We start from the raw sequence: 14,548 nt of genomic DNA, 5'->3' as shown, positions 1-14,548 counted from the left end.
TAAATTCATCTCTTTATGTAAACTACAAGTTCACAAAGTTTCATTAAAATCAGAATTTATCACCTCGAGAGGTTCCCTTGTAAGTTAACATTTTCAATTTTTTATGTTAAAAAAAATTGAAAAAAATATATATATATGACACTCTAACGAATCTAGAACAACTTTTCTTTAAAATACAAGAAAAAATAAATGTCTTTTGGCAACAGTTCCCGTTAATATTAATAGGAGACGACATTTGGAGAAAAAGTTCTTTTATATGGAAAGTATAAACTTCTAATTCCAGTCACTTTTTGCAGAGACTATACACCTGATACATTCTTAAATGTCAGAAGAATGCATGACAGCTTCGAAATAACGTTGGTTCAATTTATCTTTCAATAATTAGCAATTACTAAAAATCTTTCGTATCGAATAATCGGCTATACAGAACACTATTTAGCTTGTTATTCGTGTCTTCATGACGCCCGTTTACTGATCGTATTACGACAGTACACAATCGTAACCCCGATCCGCGACATTACGTGGCCGTCGATCTCGCAATGTGTACCTTACGCTTACGCGAAGACTTTACACGTGAGGCAGCCATTTCACGCACGAGGAGGCGTTTACATAATAGATCAGTTGACGACGAAGCGCGTAAAGCCGGAGCAACGATCGACACGTGATATTGATCCTCTTTCCATTGACAGGGGTATGAGGGTCCCTTGGAGATGCCGTTAATGTCGGGCACGTTTCACACGAAACTGCAAAAGAGCCGCTGATCGATCCCTAACGTATCCCCCAAACTCTACCATAGACGCTGCATTTCTTGAAGGAGAATTCCCCCTCGATGAAGATTCGTAATTGGCGTCGACGGAAACGTCCGATTTCGACACGAAATTGTGCGAAATTCGTCTAATTCTTGTACCCTCGTAAATTACGATTCTGCTTTTGGAAAATTGTAATGAGAATTTTTCTATAAATATTATAATTATATACAACCAATTTTAAATAATCAGAATTTTTCCATAAATATAACTATATACAATCAATTTTAATTAAGAATAATGGAAATCGCTAAATGCGACATTTTTAAATCGAAGTGATATTCCTGTAAAAGCTTATTTTCGTTCTTTTTAAAAAATATATTTGACAAGATATAAAAATAATAATCATTTTAGTCTGGAGTTGTCTAGTTCTACAATACAGTATTGACGAAGAAATTAGATTATCCAGTAGAAAGAGCACTCGTTTTCTGTACGCATTCTGGATCAATATTTCAGGCGCTTATTGGTGCATGTGATCACACCGTGCATCGACTTACACCGTTCTTTGACTTGGTCTTGGGAGATGTAACATAACTCCGAAGTTGCACAACATTTGCAATATAATGTTCATTGAGCGAGATAAAATTACAAATAGCAGCTACTTTGTTTTTTTTATTCGAATTTAAAAGTTTTAAAACGAAATTAGAGAGATGCAGTGTCTATCATAATTTTATTCTTGTATCAAAAAGCTTGTACAAGAATCGCTTGTTTCACTTTGGAAAATTTTCAGATTGATTATTAAAATATTTATTGTAAAAATATAAAGTCTCTAATCTGTCTTACATGTTTTTAATTGAAGAGCAACATTATATTACATTTTTTATTTCACTATTAATCATATCCTATTATGTGAAACTAGTTTAAGCTGACAGAATTAGGGCACCGCATGTGTATATGATGATAAAATTGTGACAAGCGCTGGACACTTTCCCAGTTAACTGGATTACAGCCTTATGTAATAATTCCATTTATAAATTAGTCTTAAATATAGCTTCCAGTCGGATAATTTGAATGCTATTATCTGATCTTTGGCTTTGCATTTTTAATGTACACTTCAGATTTTTCGAGCCAAGAAAGTAAATTTTAGAGTAAAATATATTTAAAAATGTATAAAGCGAACTTCAAGATATTTTATTCATCTTTCTCAGCTAACTGGATTAAGATTTTATGCAATGATTCCATTTATAAAATTACCCTTAATAGCTTCGAGTCATGTCATCTAAGTTAATATTATCCGATCTTTCGCTTTTTACAAAAAATAATAATTGTACTTTTAATATACTTCAGATTTTCCTGGTAAAGCAAATTTCAGAGTAAAAAATTTTAACTTTAGATTTTATTCATTTCATAGAAGTGGTTTTACTGAAAATTTAAAATAGATTTTAAAAGTATTTTCTATTATAGATACAAATCTGAAAATAATTTTATATTACTATCGAAATAATTATGTAAGATGCTTAAATTGGTTGCCAGAATGTTACAACTTTTTGTAGCATTATTTATTGAGATTGAGTTTCGTACATAATTATTTTGATGATCCAAAATTATTTTCAAATCTGTATCTATATATACACTTAAATTTTTAGACATTTCAGCAAAATCGTTTTTTCCGTATAGTACTTGAAAATCTTTCTAAACATTCGTGATGCATGCAATTGTGTACAAGCTAAGTAAAAAGTTTAATCTGCCGACTTACAAACATATTTTTCTAATCTCCTTGAGGCAACTGCGAATATCATTGCTTGCAAATGTACATTAAGGACAGATTACCGGAGTCAAGAAGACAGAAAAAAAGAAACGATTGCGGCAAAGTATAAAGCACAGAGTGAAAGAGGTGCAAAGTCGTCTCACAGGATTAGGCTTTCAGGGCGGAGTCGACCGTGAAAGTGAACATTATCTGCGCCGACTGTACCGGTTGACAATCGGGACTCGACGAGGCACGAATCTCATACTGGCCAGTAACTGGTCGGCACTGTTGGCAGTCGACAATCGACAGTCGCAGCGACTGTATCGGCACGTGTATTGTGATTGACTGATTGTATTACGTTAAAGTTTCTCGCACCGTACGCTTCGAAATTCAGATTAGTTCTCGGCGAACTGTCGATTAATCGTTTAAAAATTCCTACGACTTACAAATTCCGCGTTCGTACCAAATATATTAAATACGAACTGAAATTTTTACTTTCTGGAAAAAAATTGGTTGTATTATTATCGACGCATTACTCAGCAAACAACGTAATCGCCTTCGATTATCTGGATAATCTACCGAGGATGCTACGTTATATGACATTGGATTCATAACGATATCATATAGAGAAGAAAATATTCAGTCTAAACGGACAACGTGTGTGATATGTCGAATTTTTTTATCAAAATCTCCAAGTTTGACCAATCAAGACACAGGTGTTAGTCGACAATTCACTCACTCACGAGTTATTTGAGTGATCTCAACGACGGATCGGGGATACGAATCTGCTCGCGGTTGCTTCGAGTTGCACCTCGACCGGTGACGAACGTACACCGATCGTCTAAGCGGCTTGACGTTCTTATCTTAACATCGCAAGGAAACGGGAAGGAGAGGTGCGTGTCCCTGAAAGTTACGCAACGCGGTAAACACGATGAAGTCGAAGACGAGCGAGAGCTTGATAGCAAGTGAAAGCAAGGCGGAGTTCAAGAAAGACGGTGCCGACCAGCACAAGCAAAAACCGTTGAAGAAAGGTAAAAAAATGTTGGCCGTCGTGAAGGACTGAAAAAGTCGTTTCCTTAGCTTCTATTCTGCGGTCATCGTGACGAACGAGCCGCTCTTTTTACTTTACATCAATCTGCCTTCATCCATGATGACAATGCTTGATTAAAAGCGCAATTGATTTCGCAACGACGAACCATTGTGCTGTTATTTGTCGTTATTTTTGAAGATCCCGCAGTGAAGTTTAAATGAATCAGTGGCGTTCAATGACTCTTAACTCTCGAATCTCCTACAATATCATTATCTTTTAATTTAATAATCCTTGCTCATTACCATTATCTCATTGTGTCTGTTTGTAATATTATGATATAGGCAATAGATATTATAAATAGGAAAAATTGGTAGGTAAAAGCCCCGTGGGACTATAATGCTGAATGAAGCGTACATCGAGATATTTATTGTATCAGTATTCATTAATCTTCGAAATCCATTAGCACTATTATCGCGTCGGTGCGGTAAACGCATTAAACTTTCAATAAACTGTTAATTAAACGTGAAATAATTACGACTACTGCTATGTAAATAGATCTTGCTTTTTGTCACGTTATTCGCGAAATTGGAGCCATGTCCGCTGAGATGAAATCTGTCTCGACAAGAAATTCGACGCGGTAATGTGAAATCCGTTCCGCCGATCGGTACGGTATTTTACGACATCCGCCGATCATCCGTCCATCTTATCAACTTGCCTCACGACTGGTTTAATATATCGCGGCGACACGATGCTTAAATTACACGATGCGAAAGTACCTCGTGTGATACCACTCGAGCCACGGTATCCACAAGATCCGGCAATATTTGCATATTACGACGGCTGCCTCTCAGCCACGAATATCTCCGTCACGATTTTCGTCGTTCGTGACGAGGCGAATCTGAGGAACGTGACACGGTACCGCACGCCGAGGACATTTTTAACCGTCCCGATGCTCCGACGAGGAAATGCATTCCTTAGCGCGCCAGAAACGCCGATCGGAATCCCGTTTGGGTCTCACTTACATTGTGGTCGACCGACAGTATCACCTAGACCATTTTCTCGATTATCTGTTGTCTGTATGATTGTAAGAATACATTCTGTAACTCATTCTATGACTCGTTCTCAAATTATCAAATATTTTCAACCTTAAATTTAACTTATTGCGCAATTTACGTTGAATTTTGAATTAAAAAAACCGCGAGAGCATTCGTAATGATTATTTTGAAATGCTTTCCTGGAGAAATGTTTAAGGGTGCAAAGTACTCGTTTTCCGTTGACATTGACTGTTGACATATAGTTAAGTTAGTAAGCAAAAACAGTAAAACAGGGTTACCGGAAATTTTTTTGCATCATGCGCAGGGTATAATAATTGCGTTTTTTCGCGCTATCGACATAAAAGTCATATACACACATCGAGAATATAGTACAAGCATTTTATAATTTAGTTATCCCCGCACTCGTGGGATACTAATTACTGACTTCATGTATTATTAAGTAACCGTCGGTCAATTGTCATACAATGAACACAAGCCGAAATATGTACTTTTGCACGTTGCATCATGTACAATCGGCCTCTGCCAGTTCATAACAATAATAATTTTATACGTCATGTGCAACCTTGAACTGTATGGAACGATTAGGTAAAAATTGTGGCATTTATAATATAAGAAGTTTTACGTTTATTTTTACGTATATGCTGCAATACATTGCGATGTATGCCTAATATAAAATAACTATTTTTTAACAATTAATTTTGTCATTAATAAGAAACAATTTATAACTTATGAGGTTGGACATTACTTATCTTTTATATGATTAATGTTTGGAAAATATATTTTACGTCACGCAACAATTAGTTCTGCGGGTAGCTCTTAAATACTGTGTATTCTTTTTATTAATTTTAATTTTTATTATCAAGTATTATTGAATTAGTCTACATATCTAAAGTATTACATAAAATATTATTGTTGTATGTGGTACACTGAAAAAAAGATTGGCTGCTGCAGCAAATTAGATGGTAAAATATGGCATAGCATTTTTAATTGATTGTAACAGCCAATTTTTGGGTGCGTTAGCCTATCCGCAATGTTAGTATAGGATTTCGAATGTTAGTATAGGCTAACACAACCAAAAATTGACTGATACAATCAATTAAAAATGCTATGCCATATTTTACCATCTAATTTGCTGCAGCAGCCAATCTTTTTTTTCAGTGTAGTATTGTAATTTACTTACATAAAATTTTATTGTTGTATGTGGTCAATTGTGAAATTAGTTTACATATGAAGTATTGTTGAATTAGTACATATCTCTTGTACAAAACAAAAATAATACCAAGAAATGACCATGACGATAAGAACTAACTGCAAAAGCTATAATTATCGCGTCATTACTGTTAACTTGCTTGATAATCGACTGTAATATACATATCTTTAACTCTCATTCTCTGAGGATGCGTTATCGAATAGTGACGATTATCTGAATACGATATAACGTTTATAGAGAGAAGTGATTGTCCAACACGTGCATATACGAATTATTAATTTCTGATTGCATCTCATACGTTACATCAGTTTATTATCGCAGGATAATTGAAGTGCAGCAGTTTAACACATTTTCATTAGAGCGAGTTTAAACGTCGACGATAATCAATTTTTTAATGTTTCGTTCGTAAATGATCTGTTTATAAAAGCGACATTCAAGATAGAAACTGTCGTTCGTTAAAATTAAATAATTACATTGGTTGAAAGGATTACGCTTTGCATTACTTAAATTGAACTTTTATTTCTTGAATTTTTAGAAGTATAAAAAAGATTGTAACAAAGCATAGTGCAAACAAAAAAAAGAAACGGTAGTTTAGCAGGTTTTAGTAGAAAGGAGAGGGTAAAAATTTATCTGCTGACATAGCAGTTCTGCAGATGTTCTTCTGTCGAGTGCATGCTGGTGCGAATTTCAGCGAAATCTAACACGTGCTCTTCCGTTATATCACGCTATACGTTATCTTTAAAATAAAATATATAGTGTAATATAAAACACCTATTGTGTGCAATACGATTTAAACGAAATTCGATCTCGTTCTTCTTTCGAATTATCGTAATATTTGTTTCTGTTTCGTCTAGATAACAGAATGAATCAGCTTCAAAATACAATATTCAGATTGCCAAACAAGTGAAAAATATTGAATATTATTTTGTTACTTAGTGTTTGAATTTTGACGATAAAAATAATGTGCATAATCATAAATATTATTTAGTACAATTCGAGAGCATCGCTTTTAAATACAAGTTGTTTCTTGGAGATACACTTTTAGACGCCTAGATATTTTCTGTGTCATTCATTATCAACTTCCTTCGTGCTGTTTTTCTGTGTCATTCATTATCAACTTCCTTCAGACAACGTTCCAAATTTTCCTTCAGACAAATTAACTTGACCTAATACACATTCTAAGAATTTACAGTGACATAATGAAATGAGCTGCACGATTGTGTCTTTCCATTCTCTTCTAAAATATAATATAACGTATTTAAGTTGAAAAGTGGAAAAGAGAAATGTAGCAATGCAAATAGCAATAATGCAGCAATTACAATGATTACCTATGTTTCCTTTTCTAAGAAAATTCCACTTCTGAATTTTGTTTTATTAATTAACGCATAATATTTTATAGCTACTTTGCGTTACTTTTATAATTAATAGTATTAAATTTAGTAATTTAATACTATTTTAATACTATTTTAGCTATATACTTTGCGTTTAGCAAATAAACAACGAAGAACTTGCAAAAGATGTCATGATGTGCAAGAAACTTTTAATAACTGGAAATTTTCTTGATTTATATAAACTATAGCAAAAACTGCATCGACTGATAGCGCGAAGGAAAAATATGAAGTGATTAGATACGTTTGACAGATAATCATTGCACAGTCGATTAATATTCGATTTTATAACTTAGAGTGCAACGAGAGAGATCAGGGCAGTCCAGGGTCGTCGCGTTTGACCCCACTTTGCCACATCCTATTTAGATCACTTATGAATCATATTAACATACCACCTTCGTGCATGGTATCTATGTAGAGTGATCGCGATAAGTGACGGGACCTTATTCTTCAATTAATTTCGATTTTGTTGATTTTGTCCTGACAACTGTAATCTAAGGATATAATCACTGAAATATCTGATCGCCGGGGTGTATCGCGGATATAAAAGTCGCGCTAAATAATGGCCTTTGCGTTGAAGAAAAATATGATTGTCTATCAGGTCTTTTCCAGTGACAGTTCGTGCGGCAAAAACTGATTATTCTGTGCACGCCTTCGTGATACGGCGTCTTTTTAACGGGAGAGTAATCCCAATATTGAATTACTAATTAGCAATGTAGTCGTGGTATGCATACCTTATGACTCAGAGTTTCTGCTTCATGTCAAACGTGTAATTCGCACAGCCATGTATTCCCGCAACTGTTATTTCATATAAGAATCTGTGATTCATGCATTGAATCTACAGTATTAAATTTAACCTAATTTAAGTTGCCATTGCTTTTACTCAATATATCGTTATTTTATATTAAAACGATCCATATAGGAACGTCAGCAATTACAACGAAATCAATGCCGATCCAATGCTACAACTGTCAACCGATGGCCAAGGTTTTGCCAATCAGTACTGGACCATCACTGTCAAATGACAGCCAAAGTTCTGTCAGTCAGTACCGGGTCCATATTATCATCCAGTACTTGGCCAGTACTGGGCCAGTAGAGTTTACCAGTACTGCGCTAGCATCTGAACTGTAATGATTCAGTACTGGCTTGATTGTAAAACCCTATATGAGAATGCACGAATGGTTAAGTTTAATATTATTACAATATCAAATTTAACCACTGTTCTAGTATAAAATAACAATATATTGAGCCAGTGGCAATATAAATTAAGTAACATTATATATAACAGAGTACTTTAATCAAATTATAATTACTGAAGTATTTGGAAACGTTTGGTAAAATCGAGAAACATTTTTATCAAATTCCCTGAGTTTTTTCGTTAAATAACTCGGTTGGGCAGTTAGCTTTATTATCTTTTCCTTTTTTTTATAGTGCTGCACGTGACATCGACACATTGTTATCGCACACGATTGACATGTTCCGCGCGTGAATCGCGAGGACGATAAATTCCGTTATCACTCGCTCGCGTCCGAGTTGGGCCTATCGACCTATCGTTTTCTTTTTTTCTGGCAACAGATTTTTCGCCCCAGTTGAAGCGTGCCGTAAATTAAACGACATGCGACGCGCAGACGAGGGTGTGTCACTTCATGGACGAGTGGCCCCGTTCAATTAAACTCGCGTCGTGAGTTTCGATTCTATTCGAGCTCTTCCTACTGCAGCGAGGAGTAGAGAAAGCAGCGTCGGCACGTATTGTTGTAAGCCGGAAATGTTGAGTCTAACACGTACAATCTGTTTAAAGAATTTTTTTGAGGAATTATTTTCGCTACCCTTCGTTCGTTCATCTGTCGTATTGTCGTGTCGCTATCTAATTGTAAAATCGATATTTCTTGCTACTATGGACATTGTCTGGCGGATTCTAGAGAATGTCATTTCTGAAGCAGAGGACCTCGACAATTCCGCACAAAGCGGATGCGTTTAACTTGATCTGCCTACGTGCAACGAGGATTCTGTCGGCTTTAACTCATGCGACGATCCGATGATGTCAAATGTATGAAGAGAGCTGTGATGTCATCGTATATTTTTAAGGCACAGGGGATTCTGGTCTTTACCTCTCGACTTTATGATGTCATGCACGTTTCCATCTTTTTCAGCGTTGATTTATATAAATGCCGGCGGCATTTATATAAATGGCACCGGCATTTGTTTTCGTTTCATTGAATTCGCGTGAAATTCTCTCACGAAGAAAATTGTTTCCTCGAGAGAACATATTTCTTGCTTGATTTATACTGGATATGGCTTGGCATTTACAAAATGAATGTAAGGAGAGTTTAAATGCAACAGAAGTATTAAAATTTTTGAAAATTTGAAAAGGAATTTTTTAACTTATTAGTCATATAATTATTTAACAAATTAAATACTTTCTATTAAAACGTTTAATCGATATTATCCAAAAATAGATTTTTACGTATAGGAGACTTAATTATAAGCTTAATTCTTTTCAGTGTTTTAATTTTTTTTTATTAATTACTCCAGAAATAGTTGTTCCTTTCGACAGATAAAAATCGATCGCGTCACCGGCATCCGCCACGGAATTCGCGGTTGACGAGTAATTAGTACGTCGCACTCTACATTCGCAGAATGAAAGAATTCCGTTTCGCGCCAACGGGACCGAATAGAAATGCATGTGCAGCTTCCTGCATACTTTTTTCTTCTATGCACACATCATTAGGTCGAAACGAGCGCAGTCTTTGCACGAAATAGCTGGATTCGGTGCAGCGAACGCAAACAGAGGTAGATTATTAGTTCTGCCTCTCTAAATATTGATTGTGCTATGAGTGAACACACATTCCCTTTGCGTATTTCGGCCACGAGCGTAACGGCACTACAGATACGCCATAATTTATCGTGGAACGCGTTCAAAACAACCGATAACTCAATAAAGGCGTCATATTCATCGCGCCTTCTCGTAGTTGAATCATCGAACGACCGAACTGGATAAGCACTCGTTCCAGCACGAGTTTTCATTCATACACACTCGTCAAAACACTTGCGGTCATTTTTTTTTTCTATTTAATTATTCTTGTGACATGCGAACTTCCGCGATGTACACACGGAAGCGAGAACATTCAGTTCATCACGTAACAATTTATATAATAAGGTCATGCAATTTGCGTTGCCATGGCAGAATAAATTATGCTGCTCGTATTCGGTTGAAACGTTCATTATTCGCGTAATGAAATAATGAAGAATAGTGTAACGATAATATAATGAAGAAAACGTGTTACATCCATATGCGAAGTGCCGATTAAGTCCGAAATCAAACGTCTAATGAATAATGCATCCACGTTATTCGTACGTACATATATATTCGTGTCAAAACACATCGTGCTCGTGTTTCGGCTGACATGTTTGCTTCAATCGATCGCGATATTAATTCGCGACGCGTACAAATCGAACGTAACGTGTTACAAACATAATCGGGGACAATGACAAACATATACACGTGCAGGTATAAAAAAAATTGTTTTAGTAAATTGATGTATTTAAAAAAAAAAAGAAAAACATGCGAAGAACTTTTTGGCAGCATTTAATAACTGTTAAAAGATATAAGAAGGAGGAAATGTACGTGAAATACAAACTTTCATGTGTTTAGAGTTGTAAGTAGGATTTAAAAACTTATTTAATATATATATATAAATAAATATTAAATGTAATATTAGATGTTAAATTTAATGAATATGTCGCATTTTGCAACAATAACAAAAATACAATATATAAAAATAAAATATATAACAAAAAATTATTTTTAGTTTGAAAAAAAGAATGAAAACACATAAAGAAAAAAGAAAAAACATACTTTAAGAAAACATAATTTTATTCTTCTGTAATTAGTTATTACATGAAAATTGCGTTTTAAAATTAATATTTTAATGATTAAAAATATTCAAATTTATTTTCTAAAAAATTTAGTTTTTTAAATAGTGTACATAGCAAATGAGCAATATTAACAATTAATAAATAATGATTTGATTGGTTACCTTTAAATGTTTCTCATTTAAAAATATTCTCGACAATTTAGTTAGAATTTTCATTTCAAAATGACTCCAGGAGTTTACTATTAATAGTTATCACGTGTAGTCTGGAATAAGTCAGTTGTCCTTAATCTGCCATTTAGCTTTACGATCAAAGCTATCTCAAATCCGAACATCGGTTCGTTGAGACTCGGATTATTCTGGGTCTAAACTGTTTCAATGGAAAACCCTATTATAGAACGCGCGGATAATCTTCCAGAACGCAAGCATTGTAATGCATTCTTTCAGCTGGCGACAGGTGCATTACGTAACTGCTGAAAGTTAACGTACGCTTCATGGAGAGCCGAAGACCACGTGGAGTGGGAGATGCGAGTCGTCATTGTTAGCGTAAACACTGAAAGAAATTTCGAATGATCGGTACGCACGAAAAGGTGCATGACTCATATGGTGTCTTCTCGTTATTTTTAGCTTGCGTCCTCATACACTTGCCTATACTTGAAAAAGTTCACGCTGTTAACAATTTTTTAACACATCCGTCCAACAAGTTTTATTTATCTGATCATGTACGTCATATAGACTATGACGAAGATAGAATTTTCATTATTATAAGTATATAATGATAAAATTTCTTTACTGTAAAACTATTCTTATATATTAAATATCGTTTTTTTTTTATTTTACGTTATTATTTAATTATTTAAATTATTTAAAATTTAGATGACGTTTATTTTTTACAAATATCTTTTGCAAATGAATAAATTTCTAATACTAAGTAACGAGATATAAGTTAGAAAAAAAACTATAAGTCGAGACTATAAGTTTTTTAATACGATAATGCTTTGCAAAATAATTTAATTTTTGCAATTTCCGATTGTCACTTTGTGATATATAAAAAAATAAAGATATAGTAAGATTAGATGCCGTTTAATCATTTTCAGTGTCTAAAAATATGTATTTTATACTATAAAATAATTTTTCTAAAGACTCGAATTCTTTACTTTGTTATTTTGATAATAGAATGAGTTAGAACGTCACAAAAGCAAGTTATGATCATCCCTATTAAAGATTTACAAATATTACAGAAAAAAAAATGTTTAAACGTATAAATATTTGTTGGAAAGCTATTATTTTGTTTTAAAACGATAGAAATTTCTTTATACGCGAATGCTCGCCACTCAGTTAATTTACGATATTACTGTCGGATAGATTACGAGTTTGGAGGAGGAAGCTAATGATCCGTGAAAAAGCATTTCATAAAGGAAAACGCTCTCTTGTTTCAGGTAAAACGTTTTGTCAGGCTTGTAAGAAGAAGTGCAGTGGGGAGGTACTGCGGGTGCAGGATAAATACTTTCACATAGGGTGCTTCAAGTGTGCCCAGTGCAATGCCAGCTTGGCGCAAGGTGGCTTCTTTGCACGTGAGGGTTCCTATTACTGCACTAAGGTGAGTCACATTTTATTCGACATTTATTCTTAAAGATTTTTTAAATGTAACGAAAAGGTCTCGCTGGAAAAGAACGAAAAGTTTAACGCGTTTGTTATTTTGTTTACTAGGACTATCGGGAACGCTGGGGTACACGTTGTGCTGGTTGCGGGGAGTATGTTGAGGGTGATGTGGTGACAGCTGGCGAAAAGCATGCATTTCATCCAAATTGTTTCCATTGCCAAAGATGTCGGCAACCATTGCTAGGACAGGGAACAAAAGTGTCTCTTGTTCAAGGTATGTGATGAAACAATTATTTATGATTCATTGAAGGCTAAATTGAGATAGAATCTAATCTACATATTTGTTTAGCGCGTACTGATTGTTAACATAACACAGCGTTTCTTATACATGAATACCGACAAACGCATGAAAGATTTACTAATTCAAATTATCAACAGTTTCTCTACTAATTATGGATTACGATTCGTATTGAATCATTGTGTAACCGATGTGTCTCTTTGATGCAGCTTTCACAATTAGCGGTAGTAGTCAATCTGTTAAAGCAAATTGCCACTTAGGCTTATCGTTACTCCACTATTACAAGGTCGCGAGCATCTACTATGTACATACATACGTCCTTGTGACAATTACGCGGCCAAAGGTAAAAATCCGGCATGACGTGCATCCCTTTATTGTGTACTGTAACGATGCAAGTCACCCATTTCTAAGAAATTAAGGCCGATTGAACGTTATGAATAAATTACGCTGGATTTCACATCTAGTCCCTCATCAAGAAAGTCGTTAAGAAAATGAAAGTAAATTCCATAATATTTCCATATAATTTGGGAAATGTCAATTGAAATAATTCATTAAAGAAAATTTTATTTTTATCAGCTTTTATCAATTCAAATACATTTTTCTGAACCGAATTTTTTGAATTTTTATCTTAATTGGAATTATTTTATCTTTATTACTATTAATAAATTAATAATTTATTGAATGTTGTGTAATTTTTGTAATGCAATCAACATAATAAAACTAAGTGATCTTAAACCAGTCTTTTTTTCTAATGAAAAAAAATTGCAATAATAAATGAAACTGGATGATAGTTTCATAAAACAGACAATTGGGCACAAAGGTTAATGATAACGTTTCGGGATCCGTTACCGGGTCTCATTAATCTTCATTAACTATGCATTATTCGTAGGTCAAGCGCTGTGTCACCGATGTGTCGGTATTCCGGTTCGCGAGGCCTCCACGCCGATTGGCAATAGCGCCGGTACCAAAGGTGGCGGACACGCTGACCCTGGTGCTTGCGCCGGTTGTGGAAACCAATTGAGGGAAGGTCAGGCATTGGTCGCACTCGATCGTCAATGGCATGTCTGGTGTTTTAAGTGTCACAGCTGCGACACTGTGCTCCACGGGGAATACATGGGAAAGTGAGTTTCGCATTGATCCAAATCTATCCTTTCATCTTAATTATCTACAGGAATATTAATCAGAAAACGCGATAGCGTTTCGTATCAAGTATATTTTTCATTAGTATCCTTTTTATGAAAAAGACGCTACAGCGTCTCTCCTTTATAGAAGAATATTATTATAACTTTCATAGAAATAAAATATTGTTCTTTTTAAATAAATTGATGTTATTGACAAATGCATATATTAGAAAAGATTATATATTACTCTAAAAATATGATAGCTTCTTTATGAGGATTAGGATTCGATAGTTATAGGATTGGAAAAATGTGAAGATAAAGATAGAGAAAAAGAAATATATCTTAAAAAATATTTAATAAATGTTTTTTAATTTATATATTTATTAAAAAAAATTTTTTTTCAAACCAGCATAAAAATGGATAAAAAAGATAGGATTTGAATTTTAAATGACCGTAACTATTAAATTTTTTTTCAACAG

The 14,548-nt window shown here is 34.3% G+C and overlaps 1 protein-coding gene across 11 annotated transcripts in view; it reads left to right on the top strand.

The window, feature by feature from the left end:
• The window catches only part of Unc-115a (actin binding LIM protein Uncoordinated 115a), a 30,684-nt gene that overhangs the window by 4,293 nt on the left and 11,843 nt on the right, over nucleotides 1-14,548 (top strand). For 7 of the 11 annotated variants that reach the window (XM_018457268.1, XM_018457266.1, XM_018457265.1 and 4 more), the window contains exons 1-4: nucleotides 2,820-3,524; nucleotides 12,488-12,648; nucleotides 12,759-12,924; nucleotides 13,838-14,069. In XM_018457268.1, the coding sequence (XP_018312770.1) occupies nucleotides 3,425-3,524; nucleotides 12,488-12,648; nucleotides 12,759-12,924; nucleotides 13,838-14,069 (659 nt within the window). In that variant the 5' untranslated portion in view covers nucleotides 2,820-3,424. Of the gene's footprint in view, nucleotides 1-2,817; nucleotides 3,525-12,487; nucleotides 12,649-12,758; nucleotides 12,925-13,837; nucleotides 14,070-14,548 lie in introns of those variants that run through there. The other 4 variants (XM_018457269.1, XM_018457270.1, XM_018457271.1 and 1 more) reach the window with 2 other exon arrangements.

The sequence above is a fragment of the Mycetomoellerius zeteki genome, unplaced genomic scaffold (assembly GCF_001594055.1).
Source record: "Mycetomoellerius zeteki isolate Tzet28-1 unplaced genomic scaffold, Tzet1.0 scaffold62, whole genome shotgun sequence".
Lineage (NCBI taxonomy): Eukaryota > Metazoa > Arthropoda > Insecta > Hymenoptera > Formicidae > Mycetomoellerius > Mycetomoellerius zeteki.
Note: the sequence above shows the minus strand (reverse complement) of the source record. Positions and strands in the feature narration are given on the sequence as shown.